Genomic DNA, 23134 nt, shown 5'->3' with positions numbered 1-23134 from the left:
AACCAATCATGAATGATCGCAACGTGATGTAAATTGTTGAGATGATTTATTCTTTTTATATTTTCATTTTTCATATTTTTTGGTTCAAAATAATATATTTCATTTTATTGTAGTTAAACAAATTAGTTACACTAAAAAAAGTTGTAGAAACAAGTTTGAACTAAAATTAGAGATAATATTAAAAGAATGACTCAAAATACATACAATATATATATATATAAACCAAATAATATAAATGAACTCTAATCAACTTGACCGCCACCAAGGCTTCTGAAATCGAACCCGAGATGATGACCATGATAATCATGTGGTGGCAGTGTTAGGGTGAAGCGATGAAGATAAAACTTAGTTCCTTAAAACTTAAAAGACAGAAGATTACATAGTGGAAAAGTTGGTCCAATCAAATCACTTAAAATTAAATTAAACAGTAAAACTACCTCACATACATATTCTTCTTCTTTTTAATATACAGGGGTAACGAGTTATCAATCAAGTCTTAGAAAATTAGAACTTTACCCCCCCCCCCCCCCCAAGTTAACAAAAAAGGACATTTTTCTTAATATTTTAAAAAACATAAGTTTGTTTGTAAGCGAAGAATAGAGTTTGGGCTTTTGAGGCAATATAAAGCCCAGCTCTTTCTAACTCTATCATTATCATTAAGCTCTGCAAATCGTCTTCCAGTAAACCCTAGGGTTTTGCTTCTTCTTCTTCTCGTCTACACACCATGGTAAATTCGTCATCAGTATTTTGCATAGACGTGTAATTGATAGTGTTTTACTCATAACCAATGATCATTATTCTTTTATTTATTCTTGTTTTCAAATTTGCCAATTGCAGGGTGAAGCGATTGGCAAGAGGAAGAAGAAAGCACCAAAGAACACTGGTAATTCATTCATTCATTTATTATTATTGTTATTATTATTATTATCTCTAGTTTCAATCAATTAGGTAGGATGAGATGATATACATGTCACTGGAATTTGATTGAGATGTGTTTATTTTACATTTTGGGAGAACAATTCATTTTGATTTTATTTTTATGTCAAATATTTAGCTCAAGTTACTATTTTCTTTTCTTTGGTTGTGCTGAAAAGTCTTCTATATGTTATTGAGAACTCGATATGTAATTGATTGCGTAATGTCTTCTACTTTTAGCAGACAGTGTAGATGGTGCAAATTCTGACAAGAAAATGAAAAAAATTGCAAGAAACAAGAAAAGAAAAGGTACAGAGCTACCTGAAGCTGAAACAGTTGAAAGTTTTGTTTTTGTTAGGCCAGCTGATGTCAACGAGCGCGAAAGCAGTACCGATGACAGAAAAAGAAACAAGTTGAAGAAAAAGAAAAGTGATAAAGAAAAAAGTAAAGGCGGTGTTCGTGAATATGTTTCACAATCTAATGAAGATGAAGATTATTCTAATCAACGAAGTGGTAAGCACTTACACTCCTGATCAAAAATGAAAATTTGCAAAATTGTTTTCTTAAACATCTCATGTTCATAAGTTCTCCATGTGAAAATTCATGGTAGTTATTGACTGCATTGATTTCAATTCATTTTATATTATTGCTAAGGACATTAGAAATTAAGTGTTTAATAAAACCACTATATTGTTATTATAAATTATAATAATAGGTAATTAGTAGTAGCATAATATCTTCAATTATGAGCCAGATAATCCGGATGATGCAAATTCTGACAAGAAAATGAAAAAGATTTCAAGAAAAAAGAAAAGAAAAACCACAGAGCTATCGGAAGCAGAAACACCTGAAATCGTTGTCTCCCCTACTCGAAATGATGTTGGTGAAGGTAAAAACAGTGCTGAAACGAGTGACAAAAAAAGGAACAAATTGAAGAAAAAGAGAAAAGTCAAAGAAAATAGCAAGAAAGTTGGTACTCATGAACATATTTTACATGCTAATGAAGCTGGAGATGATTCTAATCAACAAAGTGGTATGCAGTTACAAACTTTGACTAAAAGTCTTTTACATCTGTAACTTTTTTAATACTTTAATATCTTGTTAACAAATAGAAGCCTATGCATTCTTGTAGGTAAACCAAAGAGTGTGTCTCAATTGATAAATGAAGCTTCTTTACTTGATGATGATGATGAAGTCTATCAAATTTCTTCAGGTGATGAAGATGAGACAACAGGAATGAAAAGTATGTATTTTCACAACTAGATGAGATTAAAGGCTATGCATATTTAAATGTTCATAGGCCTGTTAACAAACTGAACAAACATGAACGAAGCATGTTCGTGTTTGTTTGTTTAACTTTAACCGAACAAATGATTGAACAAAGACAATTAAACGAACAAGTTTTTCTTGTTCGTGTTTATTTGTTAAGAAAGGAACACTTTGTTGTTTGTTTATGTCCGCTTATTAACAGTATAAATGAACGGTTCACGAATGTAAACGAACGAACAAACTGAACATTGATGAATGAACGTGAGTATGTAACTGAGCTAACACCATAAAAAGTAAACGTGAACAAAAATGTTGGTCCTACAAAGTTTTAAAACTACATTAAATTGTAATGGGCTTAAAAATTAAATGTAATATTAATGAACGAACTTAAACAAACATAGTTGAGCGTAGATGAACGAGCATAAATGAATTTAAATGAATGAACATAAAATAACATAAATGAACAAGCAAGACATGTGCTCGTGTTCGTGCGTTAAACTAAATGAACAACTTTTTTTTTCATGCTCGTTTGTTTATTAAATAAATGGACCTCCCATTAACTGCTCACGTCGGTTTATGTACATGCCTAGATGTTCAGTTTATCACAGGGTATGTTTGATAATAGTAAACAAACTGCATAAAGTTCTTCTAACGAAAGGGCCAAATTGTAATAAGTTAATCTTAATTAAGATGGTTTTATTGATGTTGATAGGATGGATTACTAAATATCATAGAGCTAGGCCTGGGGCAGAGGTTTTGATGGAAAATATCAATGATTTCCTGGTCGATTACTGGGCACAAAAGGAGAAGGTAATATCAGTTTACTCTGAAATTTGTGAATACTAAGTGTGACTAGAAAAGAAAGGTCAATTTTTAAGAAAATGCAGGAAAGAAAAGAACGGGAAGAGGAAGCAGCAGAAGGTGGATGGACCGTTGTTACTCATTTAAAGGGTAGAAAGAAAACAACCGATGCTGAAAGTGGTACAACTGTTGGTTCAGTTGCACAAGCTGCTGTAATGGATAAGATGTCGAAAAAGAAAGATAAACAAGTGGGCATTAATTTTTATAGTTTTCAGAGAAGGGAGGCACAGAGGAACGGTATGTTCATTCCTTTTGTTTTTTTATAATACAAAAGTTTACTTTCATTATTGGCAATATTATGTTCAAATGTTTTCGGATCATTGCAGAGATCATGATGCTGCAAAGCAAATTTGAGCAGGACAAGAAAAGAATACAACAATTGCGGGCTGCAAGGAAGTTTCGACCATACTAGATGAGGTGAACTTTTATACAATCGACTGGTTCATAGGAATTGGAAAAATAGTTCGAATTGGAAAAATAGTTCATATGGTACTGTTTATTTTGGGTTTTAAAAGTGTTGTAACAAAAGATAGGTCCCATTATGATGTTTACATGACAAATTAATCAACTGCATGATTCATTGGCATGCGTTTTAATGTAGTTTTAAGCTTATTGTTTTATGGGTTTTTAATTATTTATAATCAAAATAATTAGATTGAAAGAAGCAAGTAAAAATTGTTAATTCCGCTTCTATTGAGTTAGCTATTATATTAAAAAGAATAATTCTTCATGTCACAATATAGTGTATCATACCACACTAATAAGCTGCAAGTCTCGGCCATAACAGGTGGGTTTGTACATGGTTACCCTGTTACGTGGTGCCCAATACAGCTTGCAAATCTAGTGACTGTATTTTAATCCTCTTGATATTTTTATAATTTGATCATCTTATTATCAATGTGCATGCTTATATTATAAGACATTTGAGAATGATATTTTAAGAACTTTTTAACTCTTGAGAGTTTATAAGTTTTGATGTATATAGGATTATAGGATAACTTGATGCATTTTTTTTTGTAAGTAATAAAAACCTTTTTAAGGGGTAAAATTGTTTTTTCTTTGTCTCCTTTAATTAATAGGTATACTTTTGTACCCTTATCTTTACTCAACTCTTTAATACTTACAATTTTCAATTTTGTCCTCTCATCTTTATCCATGTAAATATGTTAATTTCTTTCCAAACCAACTCTCCCTTGTAATTTTTAAATGCTTCTAACATTTTCATCTTACTAATCTATTAAAACAACATAATTTTGTACACATGTCATTCATCTAGCTTGTCTACATAGTCTTTCATGTCATTAACTTTTCATAAATCTAATTTCCACATATTAGCCATTTAATATTAATCTAATAATTACCAAGACAACTTTCATTTCACAAGTTTTGATAACCGATTTTATTTTTAATCAACCAATAAATATTTAAACCTTAACATTAAAAACTAATTATATAAATATTAACATTGCAAACCCTAATAATCATTTTAATTTCTCTCTCTTTCTTGCGAATTACCTGCCTCTGCTGATCATCTATTCCATTTTTCCAGTAAGGTAGTTTTATACTTTAATGACCGATTCTCATATATCATTCAATTGTTGTCATTGTCAATTCATTTTTTTTGCCGTTTTTTGTTTGTATTGATTTTAATTATTATATGATTTTCATATAATCTATTTAGGTTGTACATCAAAATTCAGGATTCAATGAAAATACTGAAGTTTATCTACTTGCTCTATCTTCCATACACTTATTCTGCTAATTATTCCGGTTACATATGTTGGTAATTCTTACTAAACCAAATATACTTTTATATTTTTTAATTTAGCCGAAATAATATATTATGTAACATTAATTTAATTTTAATGATTTTAGCTTATGACAACACCACTCCATCTTCCATACAATGGGTGGTTTATTTAGGTTGTGATTACAATTGTTATCGGATTTATTCTGTTAATTATTCCGGTTACATCCATTGGTAATTGTTACTAAACCAAAATATACATTTTTATTTGTGACATTCGTCAATTTCGGGTCACTTTTGTTATGTAAACCCGACCCATTTGTAACCCGAACATTTCAAATATATAAAATATTGGATCTTGTCATTTAAAATATATAAAATATATTTTTTTTATATTATGCATTGTTTGACCATTTAAACATACCCATTTTTTTGCAAACCATAAAAGAATCTTTATACCCAACCCTTCACTCCTTCCCTATATATACACACCCATCTTCTTCATTTTACTCTTGCTACATCTCCAAAAACTCTCTCAAACTCCATAGATTCAAGGTTGTTATTTCTTATGTATTCTTGAAGTTTTGACTTCTCAAGTCAAACTAACTATAGTCTTTCATTCTAACTTGTTCATCTAACATTACTAACTCTTGAATATGGTGGTACAACATATATATAATACACACCCCTTGTTTCCTTTATTTGTTACTTCACCGACTTTGGTTGGTTAAGTTTCGAATGTCATAAGGCAAGACTTCATGGAGGACTTCGTGTTCTTGATATATATTTACACACACATAACTTATTATACATATCACTTATGACTAACTTCTAACCCTTTAGTTTGTTCATCTTATTTACAAGTTCCATGGTGTGGGTTTGTATAAGACTAACCTCGGTTTAACCGAAACTAGTCCAAACCGGAAACCAAACTTTTGTTTACTAGTTTTGTTAAAATAGTTGTTTAAACATGTTTATTGCTAGATTTGAGTTTCAAAAATCATTTTTACAAGTTCTTTGATATTAAGCATATGGAATCCATCTATGAACTCGTTGGGAGATGGAAACCGAACTAAACCGAAACTTTTGCTTAAAAGACTTGTAGTTAACTTTTTTTGTTGTAAAATTTAAGTTTTCTTCATTTATAAACCAATATACAAGTTCTATGATATTTGGGCATATAGAAACCATCTATGAACTATTTGTGAGATGGAGACCGAACTATATCGACTTTTACTCGCTTAAGACACACAAGTGTGTTTTTGGTTATCAAGACTTGTATATTTCTTTAAAAAATAGTTTACAAACTGATTTTAATTATTTTCTTAAGTACTTGGAATAGTTGGATCCAACTTGATCTCATAACATAGCTTGGACCGACAAAACCGAACACTCGCTTAACGTGCGTTGTTAGTTCTAAACAATAGATCTACATACTTGGTTAAGTGTTAGTATGTTTTAATGAGTTATCTCATAACAATTAATATTTTGGAAAGTTGAATTTGGGTTTGACCATTTGTCAAGACCCGAACCGACAACCCGAACACTCGTTAAAAACCCGTTTTAGTATCTTTAGCCTAATGGAACTTGCATTTTAGCATTTTCCCCACCTTATTACTTAACATTGGTTAAGCAAATATTAAGGTTAGATACTTTAACCCGGTTTTGAGCAAACTTAAATTTTTTAAAAGGGTTATTATTATAAATTCTTAAACAGTTACATTTTAAACCTTGAACTTTAATTGCTTAGTTTTTGCAACAGTTATTTTATTTAAAGATCTTCAAGACAACCTTTCTAAATCCAAGACTTTCTTTTATTTAGGCTTCATACGTTAAACTCGTCGTTCCGGTAAATCTCCAAATAATCAATCTTTCAAGTTTATTACTTGAATGTGAGTAACTTCATACCCCGTTTTCTATCTTTTATTTTGGGGGTGACATTTCAACTTATCTAAACTAAATGTTTTATACTTGGGTCTTAAACCACAAACGTTGTTGTATACCTTACTTGAATAATTGCTTGATTTGGTGTTCTATGCTTATTTGACTATGTGTTTATCGCTTTTGGATGGTGGAACTATAAATCCTAGACCATTTGGCAACCCCTCATGGCAAGGTGTCGTTAACGTAATGCAATTAACGATAACTATAAAATCCTAAATTATTTGGCAACCCCTTATAGTTGGGTGTCGCTAACTTGTTAGCGATAACTATTTATCCAAGTTTATAGCTATTATGGTTTTGTATACTAGTTTTGTGGCTTTTCATACTATATATCTATTGTTCAAACTTATGAATTGCTCACCAACCTTTGTGTTGATAAACTTTATTTTATGAAATGTTACAGGTTTGCATCTAGGTTGATTATGGAGTTCGGTGAAGAAAACGTCACAAATACCGTTAGGATATTAGCAAAACTGAACAATATTTGATTTGCTATATTTTGTTATATTTTGTTGTATTTGAGTTATGAATATTTGGTTATGTGACATTTTCGATGATGTGAAATGAAATGAGTTTGTTAAATATTGTCGCTTTAAATAGTGTCATGCGCTTATGAGCAATCGTTGCACCCCGGCATGTTCCGCCGCCTTTGGTCGGGGTGTGACATTATTTTTTCATTTCAGCTTATGGACGTCCAACTTGGTAGAATAACTAATTTCAACGAAGGAGTATTTGCTGCAAAAATGGCTTTGTTTTTGTTCAACAATGGATGTTAAGTTATGATTATTTATCTATTTATTTATGTATGTTACACAATTCATGCAATTTAAATCATTTTTATATAATCAATCTTTTATTGTTCTTAGTCAAATTCGATTTAATATATTTTCAGAATACAACTTTATTGGTCAAATTTGATTTAATAAATGCGGGTAAAACTAATGTATAAGATACAACTTTTCATTTTTTATATTTGACCATTTTGTAATTATGACTAAATGTCAAAATTAATGTATAAAATAAACCTCCCATTTTAATGTTTAAAAAATCAAAATCCTTTCCATAATTTTTGAAAGTTTTCTAATTAACCTATTTAATTTTAAATTTTTTAATTATCGCTATATTATTTAATAAAATTAGTATAATACAACTTTATCGTCTTGATATTCTTTTATTATTCATAAAACTGAACCTTAACCTTCGATTTAATGTATCTATCTAAAAAGTCATTGAATGCAACTAAAACAAAAGTTAAATTAAAAATTCCAATATAATAAAATGCACCTTCATTTATTTCCGTTTTAATATAATTTTATACTTCAATTTAAAATGAAGATAGTCATTCTAATCAATCTTGTATTTGAAATTCAAATTAATTTACATAATCATTATAATTACATTTAATCTCAGAGAACATTATTTCACCATTGTCAACGATATTTAAAAGATTTTTATATTTCCAATATCATTCAACTTTACATTTTAATAAAATACCCATTTATTTACTTTAGCTTTATATAATACCTAAAATTTATGCTTAATATTGATAACATATTGTTAGGGCACGGATTTTCAGTATCTTCAGCAAAGATTATATTCAGAACGAATCCAGGATGCGGTATCCTCTAAGGTAACTGGTATCCTAATTACATTATATAACTAACACGAAATTTGCTACTTTCCATGAATACCAGAACAAAGACCGTTGCTTGATCACCCGAAGACTCGCACTTTCAGTTGATAGATCGTGGCGTAAAAGGAAACGTGTTGATTGAGAGATTAACGGCTAATTAGATTTAGTCTAATAGTTTCCTAAATTATAGGCATTAGTTGTTAGACTTTGTTTATTATAAACAGAGCTCTAAACAAATGATCAAACACACACTCTAGCACTCGAGAACTTACTAGTACTCGCATTCTCTGTAATCACGATCAAGTTTGAGCTCCACAATTGTAATCACCTTTATTATTAATAAACCGGTGATGGTTTTCACCACCCGGGGTTTTTTGCTTGTTATCCTAAGGATAACGGGTTTTTTTTCTCGCAACAAATCCTCGTGTTCAAGCACTTTTACGTTCATTTCATACAAGCACCAAGTCCCGATTACTAATTTAGTTATGAAATCGCTATTGTTAATTTTTGACCAAAACACATATTTATACCCATTTTACGAAATTTGACCAATCTTGCAACAAAGCTTAAAATTTTTAATACTCTACAATCTCAACATTGTTTCCATTTTTAATATTTGACCATTTTCTAATTATGCCTAAATGTCAAAAATAATGTATATATTTTAATGTTTGTGAATGCTTCTTTTTAATTTTATTTTTACATAAGTTATTTTCCAGGTTTATTACATAATTCCATTTTAAAATACAAATTAATGATTTCAACTATATATTTAAATTCAAAATTTAGATGGTCATTGTAATTTTGTTTAAAGTGTACTTAATTTTCAATGGTTTGTTGCTTAATTTATGCTTAATATTCATAACCAATTTAAACACCATTAAATATGGAATTTGAAAAAGTATAATAGGTACTAATGCATATTATTTTAATACAAACGTTCCATATAAGAAATAAATTAAAATCACTAAAGTTGCTGATGCAAATAAAAAACAGTATAGAAATCGTCATATATATATATATATATAGAAAGGTTAGAATATGAAGTGAATATTTCCTAAGAAGTGTAAGAAAAGATCTGAACCATTGAATTGATTATATCACACAATCGTTCAAAATTCTTTTATTATATTTTGACTGAATTCTTTTACTATTTTTTGGAATGTTAATGAAAGAAGAAAAATAAAATTCCGGCCAACCATTTTAAACAGCCATCACCCTCCCCCTATCATGTTTCCGGCGCCCCCACTTTTTCCGGCGACTCCATGGTTTCTGACGCCCCTATCTTCGTTCACCCCATATTAGCATCACCATCATCTTCTATCACCACCATTATTCCAGCGAGCGATTATGGCTTGAAAGAAGAAAAAACAAACTAACAAACCTCTAGATATGGCTACGAACAAGGCGTCATAAACCAAATCCACGGTCAGATCTGAGCCTTTGTTATGGGCTTACGGCATGAAACGATTGAGGAGCCATGGAGAATAACACTTCAGGTGAGAGTAACCGCTATTCCGATGACGTAACAGAAATTTCCGGTCACTCACGTTTTTCCAGCGCACTTTTCCAATCAAAATCAGTTTAGTAGACATTTAGACAATCAAACTTTTAAGTTTTGAACAAAGGGCAAATGCTTTAGATTTTGTTTTCTTCAGAAAGGAAAGTGGATACATATAATATTTGTGTTATGATTAAATGGTTGACAGTAACAGTAGTAATAAAACGAATATGCACACATGACCGGCCGGTTTGGTTGACAAATCAGATATTAATTTAATATCTTTTAGGTATGATTTGAAAAAATATTATTGTCAGGATATGGTGTACGACGGAACATAGTGGTGTACGATCAGAATATGGCGGAACACGGCAGTGTACGGGCCGGAATATGGTGTACGGCGGGTAGCGAAACACAGCAGTTATTGGATAGTTCTTGGTCGGATTTTACCGCCAGAAAAGCGTGGTGCAGCTATTTGACAGTTTTGGATTATAACACGGCGACGTACAACGGCGGTGGTGGAACACGGCGGTGTACGACCAAAATTTATACTAATTATGTTTTAATTATTGGTGTGTTTCTGTTAAATGTGTTTTTGTTCTTCTTGTTCTTAATGTTGTGTTCTAAATATGAATTAAGATTTGGTATAGTGTTTTAAAACATACAGTAATAAAGATTAGATGTGTTTTTGGTGTTGTATTTTAATTTTGGGTTAAAATATGATAATGACATATTGATTATGTTTCCATATATAATACAGCACACTAAACGCTTATGTCCCTAGTGTGTTACAAAACAAGTATTAAAACAAAACACACAGCCCATAAAATCCACTTTCCATCTTGACCATCTGATCACCAAATCTAATGCACCAGATTACTTCTTACACTTTTTAAACACATTTCACTTTTTATTATAACTCCACCCGGCTAAGTATAAAATGAAAACCCACTTGAGTTGTGAAAACTCTAAAAACCCATTCTCAACCACATGTTTTTAATTAATGTTTAAATCTTGTGGTCCACAATTAAAGTGAATAAAAAATATAAATATAAATATAACCTTTTCTCTCTCCTGAAAACATATATAAAAATTAGTAAAAAAATGTTAAAAAATAGCAAAACATTTTTTTTAATGTTTCGATTTTTTGTATTAAATGTTACAACATATATTACATGTAACAAAAAAAAAACGATCTTATATAGGGTTTTCGCAGGTTTTCACAACTCAAGTGGGTTTTTATTTTAACCTTACCCTATATATATATATATGAGAAGTATAGTTTGAAAACCCTCTTGAGTTGAGAAAACCCTATATAACATCATTTTTTTTTGTTACATGTAATATATGTTGTTATATTTAATACACAACATCAAAAACATAAAAAAAAAATGTTTTGCTATTTTTTTTACATTTTTTTAGTAATTTTTATATATGTTTTCAGAAGAGAGAAAACGTAAATAAACTTTTACATTTTTTATTAACTTTAATTGTGGATCACAAGATTTAATCTTTAAATAAAAACATATGGTTGAGAATAAATTTCTAGAGTTTTTACAATTCAAGTAGGTTTTTATTCTAACATAACCTTATATATATATATATATATATATTATTTTGTGCATAGCTTGTATATATTTTATTAAGTCATTGAAAAAGTTTGTCCATATTTTATCAAAATTAAAGGATAACAACTTTATATATATTTTGTTTTAATTATGCATTTTTAATAACGTTTCACCTATATTGTTTTGTTATACATATTTTGTTTGATTCTCTTTTTTTATGTGACCCGACTAAAACGGTCAAAACAAACTAAAAAAAATTATATATGGATTTGACTTGACCCGACCCGACCCAAACAGCAGAACGTTCCAAAATATTTTTTTATACCAAGAATCAACTGAATATCGACCCAAAAATTCCGACTCCTGTAAAAATAATTTTTTACGTCCACACTGGTCGCAATGATGAGAACATCTGGGAAGTTGAAGGAAAAGATGACATGAGTTGGGGATGGTGAAAATTATGGCATACCATAGCACTCTTAGGGCCCACATCATTCATCAGATTGGTAATGGTCAGCACAGCTCTGCCAGGTTTGATAACTAGCACCCTCATAGCCCGTTATGCAATTTCCTCACCTATAGAAATATGTTTGAAGGTAAATTTACCAGTCGCTCTACTTTTGTTGATTTGACCACAAATGGTGCTTGGAACTGCCCCTAAGGCTGTTCATTATGGGCGGTTAGGGGGGACATGGCCGAGGGGTGATAATAGGGGTGGCTTTTTTTTTTGTGGGGGGGGGGGGGGGGGGGGGTGTCTACCTAAGTTGGGAGGCAAAGAGAATGTGTTGGTGAGCCCTTCTCCATTTCTAACGGTAATATTACCGTTTCAATAAAAAAAGGTATATTAGTTTTTAATGATCCTAACTATTACCTTTTGGTCATTGCTGATCCCAACTAATGAATTGCCTACTGATGGTCACAACTTTTAAAGTATTTGTTTCTAACGGTCCCGGACTAACAGAATCCTAATGTCGTTAGTTTCAGGTCACCGGAAAAAACGGTTTTTGGCAGAAAATCTCAATTTTTTTTCCCGAAAACTCAACATTTTCGTCCCAAACATCTTGGTAACTTAGTTTCGGACCTTTTAGAAGCCTTTTTCTAGTAAAAGCCCCAATTATTGAGGTCGCCGGAAATCTTAGAACCATCGTCGGAATCGGTTGATGGTGCTCAAGTGGTGGTAGTTAGTTAGCGGTGAGTTCATTGGCGGTGGTTGCGGTGTTCAGGTGGTGTTTTCCGGCAATGAATTTGAATTTTCCGGCCAAAAACGTTTTTCCGATGACTTGAAACTAAAGGCGTTAGAATTCTGTTAGTCGCGGACCATTAGGAACAAATACTTTAAAAGTTGGGACCATCAATAGCCAATTCATTAGTTGGGACCAGCAGTGACCAAAATGCAATAGTTGGGATCATTAAAAACCAATATACCATAACAAAATAAAACACAAATTGTACATTTCGGATTTTCCAAACCCGTATTCGTTTACGAACGAAACATTTTTAGATCTTTAATATTGATCAAAATCAAATATGTATAAGTAATTAAGTTTCTAATATTCATTTTATACCCATTAAGTTCTTAAAGTTAATTATTCTTTGTTTAAACTTTAAAATAGCCTGAAATTGGACATTATAAGAAACTAGAAGGACCAAAGTTGCCAAAATACAAACTCCAAGCATCCTAGGCCGGAGTTCCGCACGGTGGAGTGCCCGTGCCCATCGCGCAGCCCCACCACCTCCCTGCACAGTTTGTTTGATCGATCCTGTTTCCTAGTTCGTCTTTGGCATATAAATCGCTTATTTTAGGACATAATTGAGTGTTTTAAGACCCAAGAAAATTAATATAGCTAAGATACATGTCCATACTCCTTAACCCTTGATCAAGAACGAAATTTATTGGTTATAATATTGATTTGATCATTAAAGGCCCATTCGGTTTCTTAAACGAGTAAGTTACCATATTTAGTTCGATTTAGTGTATTCTATATAAACATATCATTATTTCTCTGCCACAAATCATCCCTAAACCCTAAAACACTATTCTCAGCCGTCACCCTCCTCTGTCCCTCCTCAAACTCTTCGGTTTTTGCTTATTGGTTGAAGATACGTTCATAACCAGCTGACTTTGCATATGTATGGCCTTTGCTTATCGTTTCTCTTGATTCTTTCACTTTCCGGGTAAGTTGTAAAGATAGGAATCGTTCATATATATTCCCTAGTCAATAACCTTCAATAAATTTCATGGTTAAAGGGTGTTGACTGGTCAAATCGTTTAAAACTCGTTAAAGGGCAAAATAGTCAACTAGTTTGACTTTATGTTTTCTCATACTTATGGTTGGATTTAACGTTCGGTCCAGAAGATTTTTATTCTCATAACATAATTTTAAGGCTATTGCCCAAAACCCGACTTCCGACTCGCTGTTCGGATTCTGGTTAGTACCAGCTCGCTTAAATCTTAAAACAAACATAACTTAAATTCTAAACGTCTGTTTGGATTTATTCTAACGAAAACGAGTTCATTTTTACTTATATTATCAGATCCTAAAATCTCAAATTCTAAATTTTTTATATCGTTTGACTTGTAGTGGACGACTCGCTTATTCATTAACTCACTTAATCGTGCTTATATTCGTTTATCATTAATCTAATGTGAGTTTATCATTCCCCTATTTTACCAACTTTTCTAAACGTTTTGGGGACATATGCGTACCTATCCGTATTTCATACTATATATATATATATATATATATATATATATATCTCAAACAAATGCATACGTGTAATTATGAGTGACTTAATCAAATATACGTGTTATGTGCTTACTTGTGCTAATATTCATTCATTCGTATATGGTGTTGATATTCAGTCATTCGTATATTCGGCGAGGTCCGACGTATTCCCATGTATTGGGTGCTCATGCTATTGACCAACGCCCGATTCGCTTGGCAACGGACTACATACTTGTTTGTGGTATGATTATATTTACCGCTTTTATCACGTTATGCTTATTTACATTGACATGCAAAACTAGTGATATTCTCACTCAACTTTATGTTGACAAACTCCATTTTCTACGCATATGCAAGTTGCTTGTATTGAAGATTGAAGTTTGGACACGTAGACAAGACCTTAGGATATAATCAAGTTAATCATTATTTGAGCTTATATTCATGTATTTAAAATTGCTTGTTGTAATTGAATAATGTGTGTATACTCTGAATAAAATAATTAATTAGATATTGTCACTTTTATATTATGATAGTATCCTCGAGTTGTGAGCAATCGAATCACGTCCCGACATTTCCGCCTTAGGTTGGGGTGTGACACAAATTAACCTATTTAAATAAACAATTTCTCAACATCATTTTATTCAAACAATTTCTCAACTCCATTTCATTCAACACTCCAATTCTTTTCAAAATACAATCAATTTCTCAACTTTCTTCAACCAAGAACCCGAGCTCAAACCCGAACCCAAACTCAAGCTCAAACCCGAATCCGTGGCATCCGGCTCAAGTGTGTAGGTGAAATAGTAAATGATTGAATATTATATAGGAAAAACTTTTTTTTTCAATACCAACAGTAAACAAATTTACCGTCGGTCAAATTTTAAATCGGGTTCTTTTCCAACATTTGAAGTCACCGAAATGGGTATTAAATCCACGGCGATGGTGTTACCGCTCGTCGTGGGGTACCCGATTTGATTATATCGCGGATCCCCCCTCCCCCAAGCATATTGTCTTTAATGATTTTGGAACAAATTAACCACCTATGCGAGAGAAGTTAAATCTACAAAGGCAGCATACTAACCAAATTAGATATCACTTCATACGTGAATACGTAGAAAAAAGGGAAAAGTTAGATCTACAAAAGGCAGCATACTAACAAAACCGTTACGACTATTATGCATGGTCCTTGATTTATCGCTTACTTTGTACATGTGGCAACGGCGCCAGCGGTGTGCAAACATCCCCCCCCTTATATTAAGGCTGTTTGGCGGTGTCAATATTGTGGAGAAAGTGCCGCTCAAATTACCGTTGAGATTTACAATTTCCACACACAAAAAACTATTTTTTATTCAATAAAACCATTTGCACAACGATATGTTTTAAAAAAATTAAATAACTTATTAAACCATACATATAAACCCCTAGTTTCTCATTTTTTCCATATCAAAAATTACAAATCTATAACAACTCAAACTTTAAATTCAATTTTGTTACAGATTTTTCATCCTATGTCTAGTCGAGTTTGGTGGTTTTGCTTTTTATTCATACGATCGTGTTTGCTGTAGTCGCTATAGTAACCATGAGGGTGAAAGTTCGATACCGAAAACGAGAAAAGCTGCTTTGAACTAAGACCGAAAGCTTGCCATCGAATTTAACGTTAGATAAATTGGATTTGTTGGCAAACAAGTTAGACGCGCTTAACACCAACTATATATATGGAAATTGAGGAGTGAAAACTCAAAATGAGAAAAAAAATGGAGGCGAGGAAGTGGGAATAGGAGGCGGCAATGAGGGAGGACTTTACAATCCTCCAAACTAACATCGACGTCACGGACAAAAAACGTGAACGAGCATGGGAGGCGTTGTAAGCTCAAATCGCCAACAAAGATGTTTGTTTGTTTTTTTTTCTTTTTTTAGGCTTTAAATTTTAATTCTTGTTATTTTTTTCAATGAATGAAACATTATTTTTATATAAGTTTCAAGCTTAGTTGTATTAAATTAATTTTAGTTATATTAAATTATTTTAGTGATATAAATATTATCATTATCTTTGAAAAGGGGGTAAGCGGTGAATTGGTGACAATTTCTATAGTGTTGTGAAGATAGTGGATTGAATAGGGTATGATGTGACGTTGACGTGACATTCTAAAGTGGGAAGCAAAGTGTCATCCACGCCTAATAGTCTTATGAGAAATCTACTAGGTGTAAAGGACCTACGAATAACTTAGATTGAAGGCGGAGATTGTTAGGTCAATTTAGGGCGTGCAACGGTTCAAAACTGCAAGAATCGAACTGGAACCGGAACCGAACTGGAATCGTTAAATGCTAAATATAAGAACCAAAACCGAACCGTATTTTAACAGTTCCGGTTCAGTTCGGAACCGAGTTAAACGGTTCTTGCTAGAACCGGTTTTGAATTAAAGTTTTAAATATGAAATATTAGAAGGTGTAAGAAACAACCGACAACCCATAAAATAAAACATTATCATATTAACATATTATATTTTAATGAAGGGGATTGAAAATAGATTAGAATAGCTCAAGATATTTCAGAAAACAATTAATTTTTAAAACAGATTTAGGGCCGTGGAAGATGATTATCGTTTATTATATTGTAAGGGATTAAATGTAACAACTAACAAGGAAAGTGAGAACGTGGATGGTCGCTCGTACATGGAAGTATGAAAGAGTACTAATAAAATAGAATTTTAAATATAATCTTCAAAGTTTAAGCCAAACCCGGTTCTAGCGGTTCTATAACTGGAACCGTCGGTTCTAACCGGAACCGAACCGGAAACCGTTTTCACCCAAATTTAAGAACCAGAACCGGACCCAAATACAATAATGCGGTTCGGATCTAGCGGTTCGGTTCCGGTTCCCCGGTTCTCACTTCTCACGGTTTGGAACAGCAAATTGCTCAGCCCTAGATCAATTAAGTCCACAACATTGACCTACGACAATGGAATTAGATGCCTGCGAGGATGACGGGGACAACAGGTGGGCCATGGACCTGACCGCGTTTCATGTAACCATTTCAAGGAGCACGCGTGTCGCTTCAGTTAGTATAAATAGAAGTAATACGATTAGTAAAACATGCAGTTAAATCCATATACATAATAAAATTATTGACTGTTCTTGTATATGTCAATTGATGTATCCACACTCTGATAATAAAATTAAAAACACAAAATTAATATATAGCCTAAAGAACAGAAATAAAAAGCAAAAAGCATTACCAATGTAAATCATATTGACAATATTACATAGTAATAGGTTTAAACAACTGATGTGGCCTGAACTCAATGCCCTGGATAAGAAGACCGGCAATATTCCATTCATCAAATAACCATCCATATCTAAAGAGTCTGAATTAGAACCAAGTAGAAACTCCCACACTGGAACCATCCATCCATCCAACCTGAGTTTTGGATGACCTTTTATTTTACGCGTTCTTGATGGTTTCTCACCAGGGATTACTTCGATAATCGGGGTATGTGGTGGGGCAAGTAAATAGATGTAATCTTTTGTTTGTTTATAATCCCTAAAACTTGTTACTACGATACCCTCAAACATGGAGGCATTTTCGGGTAGCTTGAACACGAGGTAACAAGCATACGTTATATCGGGTGATAATAGACGAGATTCAATTCGCACACATGCGATTGTTTTTAAAGAGACTCGGCCGCCTCATTGAATCTGCAAGATTGTAAATAGAGTATTATTTTACAAGAAAGTTATATGGTTGGTTACCTACATCATTTTCTGCAAGCTTAATAAAAATCCACAAGGTATGATTGTTTCGTTTCCTTATATATATATATATATATATATCTTACCTTCATGATATATAAGTATATAACTCAACAAATTAATGAAAATATATGATGAATAGGGGGGATAATCACCAAATTAACCATGTTGACCAAGATGACTAACAAAACAGCAACCTTGACTTTTTTGAATTAACAACATTTGACTTTGTTTTTTAATTATCAATTAATTCAGAGAGGGACATGTGTCCTCCCACTACACCGTGGCGCAACAGATGCAGTTTACTGCGTCAAATATGCTGGGCTAAGGTCATCTCCTACGCCACTGTCATATGCCAGATCAAAATCTGGTGCGCTAGATTGAAATCTGTCGTGTCAAATTACACATCTCGCGCTCTAGTTCATTGATAATTTTGAAAATACATAGCTATTTTGTTAATTATCTTGGTCAACATACTTAATTCAGTTATTATCTCTAAATAGGGGCGCGCGCGCACACACACATTTACACACACACACTTACATAACCTTGATCCTGGCAGTGCCTTCCATAGACAATTTTTTACTGGTGGTAGATAATCATCCAGTTGCGGTCTTCTTTCTGTTAAAAATGCTCGAGCTGGTAGCATAGGACGTTTCTTTGACTTCTTACTTATAGAAAACCACTGCTTTATCAACAAAAGTATATCTTGTAAGTAATCAATCATTAACTTTTAAACTCTTCATCATTGTCATGTTATCAAAAATGGCTTTTAACTGAACATGAACATATGTGGTAAGTAACCATGAAGGTACACTTTGTGCATTATACCTGTTGCGAATCATTTATGTAGAGCCCTTTCCGAAGAAGCAAGTAAACTTCATTCAGAGTCATGGACTCATCGACATCTTCCACTATTTTGCAGTAATCATCTGGCAATCTTTCCGCCCAATCATTGTATGCGGGTTGCATATCCACCTTATCTTCATCATTCTCCTATAATTACGTTCATTTGTATTAGAATTTGACCATTAATTGAAGTAAACAAAGAAATATAATATGCCTACATACATACCAAGGCTACTGGACAAAATTCAACACCTTCAATGGAAATGGTAAAGCAAGACTCAGACAGTATATCCTTGCCCTTCATCTCACTCAAGAACTGAATGTCAAAATAATGTTCGCTTTTGGTGCTAGTAAACTGGAACAGTTCGGTCCTTAGCCATCCGCGTTCGCCAACATGTGCAACACATGATGTATAATATTGTCCCTTTTCTTCCAGTTTGTATTTGAAGGGTATACACAGGTTATCTTGATGAGGGTGATCGCGTTTGTAGACAAGGTTTGCAACATATGTGACATGTGGTGACAAGAATTGAGTCTCAACTTCTAGTCTCAAATCTTTGGTCGATGCATATTTCAATAAGCATTGAAATCTGGACACAAAGTTGGAATATTAAATCAAGCAATTCAACAAAAACAAGAAGCAATACTTCCCCAAATATAAAAATAATTGGAATATACGACAAGGTAGACTGACTGACCTTGAACCAAATTTTGTATTTCGCGGACGAAATATCACGTCAGATGGAGGAACACATTTTTCTGCAGATATGAGTTCATGATGTCGCTCGTTCTTGTTTACTGAAAACCACTGTGGAATAGATAGTGAACATTTTAGATTTTTAGTAATTACCCTCTCCATCCATAAATGAGCGTTAATTTTTCTGTTTGCCTTTTTTATAACATGCAATTCGTTTAAATCGCACTGACCCTAAGGAATAGTTTAAAGTCAACTAGGTAGTATATCCGGCTTAACGATGCTTTTTGTCTGTCATATAGCTTATCAACCTGTATGTACGATACGGCTACGAGTCGAAGTGATTTCAATTGTACTGAGTTACGGTACCGAAAATAAACCCAAAAAAAGTTTGGTAACGCCTAAATACTAGGGGTGTTAAAAAAATCCGAATCCGTATCCGAAAATACGAATCCGAATTACGAAAATTTAGATATCCGAATCTCGGATATCCAAAATTTCGAAATCGAATTCGTATAGTGATTCTAAAATTTTCGGATAGTTCGAATATCCGAACTATCCAAAATCTTAAGTTTATATATATATATTTTTTTTATATTCAAACATATATAGTGATTTTTTTTCAATTTTCGGATATCCATTTTATTATCCGAACGGATATCCGAAATTTCAGATACGGGTTCGGATACTGAAATTGACTATCCAAAATTTTCGGATATCCGAAACACCGGATATCCGGAACACCCCTACTAAATACAACAAATAACATAATAAAAAATGAGTGTTGTGGTGGCAAACTTATGCAATTTCTGTTGGTATCTGCTTACGACAACGAAGGTACAACATAAACAAATTTGTCCGCACCTATATAGAACAAATTAACATACTAAAACAACTGTAACGAACAGTAAAAATATGTGTGTTGTTTTTCACACTGATGCAATTTCGCCGGAATCGACAGACAAAAAAAGCTACGGCAAGAAGAAAACTCGCGTGCTGCGTTTGGAACTGACTGACGCGAGTTGGCCGGATTCGATAGTGCTGACACTAAATCATACAAAAAAACCGTGTGTTGTGGTGGCAAATCAACACGAGTTTGGTCGATATCAGGTCACGGCACCGAAAGTAAAACACAAAATAAATTTGTCCACACCCAAACACAACAAATTAACATATTTAAATAATAAAAAGCACGCACATTGCGCTCACAAACTGATCACGGCAAACAATAAAAAACGCGCGTTGCGACGACTCATTGACACGGGTTTAAAAAAAAGTCAACCAAACACATGAGACCACGTGGACCAATCACGTGGCTGCGTCGCCAATATATGTTATAATGACACGAGGCGAGCTAAGGCTTAGTAAACTTATTAACAAAGGAAAGGATTGAATTTCTAAAGTGTGAGCATATCACCGTTTTGCCGCCGTCAACAAGAATCCCCTTCTGAAAAAGCAAGAGTCACTTTTGATTTCGTAGAATAGAGGAGACACCGCAAAATCTGCATTCCTCCGCATTCGTTCAAACTTTTCCACATTATCAAAAAGCACCTGTAACAATATATATTTTATTATGTCTACATGATATTAATCAAATCTAGACTTGTAATATATAGGGAAACATTTAACATATAAAATGGTAAGAAAAATTAAGTACTTGTTTAAGTGCAATCTCAAGTTTTTCCACCATCTCCCCCATTGTTGGTCGTTCTTTACGAGCTCTCTTTAAGCATTGATAAGCGACGGTTGAGAACGTCTCCAAAGAACCAGGATCCATATGATCCTTTAGGCCATGAAAAACTATGTCTTCTAGTCTTTTTCCTTCAAAACTTTCTTTCCACTTAGGCACTAAAATGCCCTGGAACGTACCATCACTATGTTCATAACATAACATCCCACACATTACTTAAAACAACACAACCCCAAAAGAATAAACATCAGACTCTTTCGTTAGGATTCCTGTCTCCGAATACAACGGGTCACAATATCCAAGTGTACCAACTGCATTTGAAACAACATATGTTTGCGGTTGGTTAGCTGGGCCGAATTTAGATAGCCCAAAATCCGAAACCTTGGCATTCCAGTCCTCATCCAAAAGGATGTTGGAACTTTTAATGTCTCGATGGAGTATTCTTTGGTGGGTGTCCGTCGGATCATGAAGATAGTTTAGTGCTTGAGCAACTCCAACGCATATCTTTAGACGTTGAGTCCATGTAAGACCAGGGTCACATAGATAGCAATCGAGGCTCCCACGAGATGCATATTGGTACACGAGGATCCTCTCATTACCCTCGATGCAAAAGTGTAGGAGAGAGACTAAATTTTTATGTCTGTATTTTGAAAGCATCATGATCTCTTTCAAAAACTCAACATGCCCTTGCCCAAATTTAGGATCCAAACGCTTACAGGCTACTGTTATGAGTCCCTCCGGGCGAGAGAGTTCCCCTTTGTACACTGATCCAAACCCTCCGCCCCCGATTCGATTGTTGGGTATAAAATTGTTGGTAGCCGATAGAATATCTTTCAATTGAATTTTGAGGTGATTAAACTCTTCCATGGAATACTGATGAAATTAATTGAAAAGAAAAACTAGAGCTTGAATGAACATGATTACATCAGAAGTGGCATTATATATACTAGATAAGGAATCACATCTCTTTCTCCGGCCACAAAAGTCTACTCTAATCGTAGACATTTGTATATTTAATCTTTCTAATTAATCAGTACAACATGTGTCTTAACATTAATTTGATTTCAAAATAGGCTTATTTGATTTAATATTGAATTATTTAATTTAGTATTGAGGATGACAATCATTATAATATCATCATAAGATTGTAACATAAGAGCACTTGAGTAAGATTGTAAATTAAAAATGTAACACGTATAGCTATAAAATTAAAATACTCTTTTTCTTTAATATATAAAGTGATAAAATCTTCCACGTATATATTTGAAAAACTCTCATTACCAATACATAATTATAAAAAAGTTCCGAATGAAAATGGCAATTTGGGTCTATCCAGCCGTTTGTGGTGCATAAATCGGGTTCTGGAGCCAAACCGGTTCGGGTTGAAACTACGTCATAAGCGGTTTCAAGTTTCAACATAGAGCCCTACTGTTCCGGTTGGGTCCAAACTAGGGTTTCTTAAACCAGTTTTAATTCGGGTTAAAAACCGGTTCATTGATTATGAGATCTAACGTTCTGATTGAGTACATGAGGGATTACCGGCAGTGGAGGATCTAGACCAAAATCTCAGGGGTAACGCTCAAAAATTTTTTTTTTTTATCGTATTTCATACAACGTAAACGAAACAAAAACAAAAAGAGGATAATAAATAAATTTAAACTCATGAGCTACAAATTTCTCCTCTTCGATCTTTGAGAACTTGAAATCAAGCTATTATATCATCTTCTTTTACTTAAATAAATGCTTCTAATAAGTCTTGACTCATTTTTTGAAGATGTTTTGATAGTGCATTATGAGGCCTAAAATATCATCCAACAAGTATATAAAACACAAATTCAAACTCTTAAAATATGATATCTTTCGCACTAGATCGTTGTTGCACACTCTCCCCATCTTTTTTAATAAAATCAAGTACCTGAATAACTTCCGAGAATAATTTTAACAAACTTATGATTATTCTATGATGAGAACCCCATTGTGTGTCTCC

At 33.0% G+C, this 23134-nt stretch overlaps 1 protein-coding gene and 1 pseudogene across 1 annotated transcript; one reads left to right on the top strand and one right to left on the bottom strand.

The window, feature by feature from the left end:
- Positions 1–724: 724 nt before the first annotated feature.
- On the top strand, positions 725–3514 carry LOC143576156 (uncharacterized). The gene is made up of 8 exons (XM_077060319.1): positions 725–742; positions 838–883; positions 1156–1428; positions 1670–1948; positions 2048–2158; positions 2897–2994; positions 3072–3282; positions 3372–3514. The coding sequence occupies exons 1-8, from the start codon at positions 725–727 to the stop codon at positions 3455–3457; spliced, it is 1122 nt and encodes a 373-aa protein (XP_076916434.1). The 3' UTR covers positions 3458–3514.
- A 17849-nt stretch (positions 3515–21363) lies between these two features.
- LOC143576155 (putative serine/threonine-protein kinase PBL23 pseudogene) lies at positions 21364–22014 on the bottom strand (annotated as a pseudogene).
- Between the last annotated feature and the right edge of the window lie 1120 nt (positions 22015–23134).

This window comes from Bidens hawaiensis, unplaced genomic scaffold (genome assembly GCF_021521415.1).
Source record: "Bidens hawaiensis isolate Kalapana, Puna unplaced genomic scaffold, B.hawaiensis_p1.1 tig00028006_1, whole genome shotgun sequence".
In the NCBI taxonomy this organism is placed as follows: Eukaryota; Viridiplantae; Streptophyta; class Magnoliopsida; order Asterales; family Asteraceae; genus Bidens; species Bidens hawaiensis.
Note: the sequence above shows the minus strand (reverse complement) of the source record. Positions and strands in the feature narration are given on the sequence as shown.